This window comes from Impatiens glandulifera, chromosome 8 (assembly GCF_907164915.1).
Source record: "Impatiens glandulifera chromosome 8, dImpGla2.1, whole genome shotgun sequence".
Taxonomy (NCBI): Eukaryota; Viridiplantae; Streptophyta; class Magnoliopsida; order Ericales; family Balsaminaceae; genus Impatiens; species Impatiens glandulifera.
In genome coordinates, this window is record NC_061869.1 from 15,831,806 (window position 1) to 15,833,156 (window position 1,351).

Genomic DNA, 1,351 nt, shown 5'->3' on the forward strand with positions numbered 1-1,351 from the left:
AGGCAGACCGTCTTAGTGAAACTCAAATTAAAGAACTAAGAACAAGGATTGCAAAGTGAAATATTTTCTCTACCTAGCAATCGACAAAGTTAATTTTGAACAAATATTAGACCGCAGTTCAGCTAAGATTGTTTGGGAGTCTCTTAAAAGTAAATTTGGGGGCAACGAGAGGGTCAAGAGATCTATGCACAACACTCTAAGATGCGAATTTAAAATCCTAGAGATGAAGAAGAGTGAAGCGATCAAGAAATATTTCGCGAGGGTTACAGCTGTAGTGAACCAGATGAGAAGAAACGGAGAAACAATGTCGGACACCATTATCGTAGAAAAAATCTTGAGAACCTTGACTAAAAAATAGACCTACGTTGTGGTTGTAATAGAAAAGGCAAGGGATGTCAAAACTATGTCAGTCAATGAACTACAAAGCTCGTTGGCTATACATGAGCAGAAATCCAAGCCTATCGAAAAGAAAAAAAGATCAAGCCTTGAGAATGTCTGTTTATGTTAATGGAAGAGGAAGAGGCATAGGAATGAATAGAGGAAGAGGCAGAAGAGGAAGGGCATTCTACAAGTCACATATTGAATGTTTCAAGTGCAAGAAGTTGGAACATTTTCAGATTGAATATCCTAAGTGGGAGAAAGTCAATTATGATGTATAGGATGAAGAATAAAAAATTGTACTTATGGCTAATGTTGAATCAGAGGTTACAACAGCAACTCCACCAAAATTACAAGTAAAGCTCAAGAGTAATGAATGATTTCTAAACTTAGGTTGCTCAAATCACATGTTCACGCAATTGGATACCAAGTTCAATCACTCTGTTAAAATGGGAAATGACATGAAAATTATTGTATTGGAAAATGAAGCATTAAAATTAAAATGGATGTCGTTAAACAATTGATTAAAGATGTTTAATATGCTCCGGAGCTGAAACGTAACCTCTTAAGTATGGGTCAACTACAACAAAAATGTACAGGGCTGCTTGTGCTAGACGATGAATGCAAAATTTATCATATGAGAAGGGAATTAATAATGACCACAAAGATGTGCTCAAATTGACTCTTTAAATCAATATTTAAGATCAATATTGAGAAGATGACACTCGAAGAGAAAACCAAGGAAACCCAAAAAGCAGTCTATACAGCTACCTGTCTTCAAGCTGTTTTTGATGAGAAATCTCTATTATGGCACTGTAGAATATGACATCTGAATTATGAGAATCTGTAAAAGATGCATTCTCAGGTTATAGAAGGACTACCCTTAATCACCATTCTTGAAGACACATGCACTCATTGCCTGATTGGAAAGCAACATAGGAAGAAGCAATTAAAGAAAAGTAAGTGAAGAGCC

At 35.8% G+C, this 1,351-nt stretch overlaps 1 protein-coding gene across 1 annotated transcript; it reads left to right on the forward strand.

The window, feature by feature from the left end:
- Nucleotides 1-223: 223 nt before the first annotated feature.
- LOC124913086 lies at nucleotides 224-659 on the forward strand. The gene is made up of 2 exons (XM_047453707.1): nucleotides 224-322; nucleotides 381-659. The coding sequence occupies exons 1-2, from the start codon at nucleotides 224-226 to the stop codon at nucleotides 657-659; spliced, it is 378 nt and encodes a 125-aa protein (XP_047309663.1).
- Nucleotides 660-1,351: the final 692 nt, after the last annotated feature.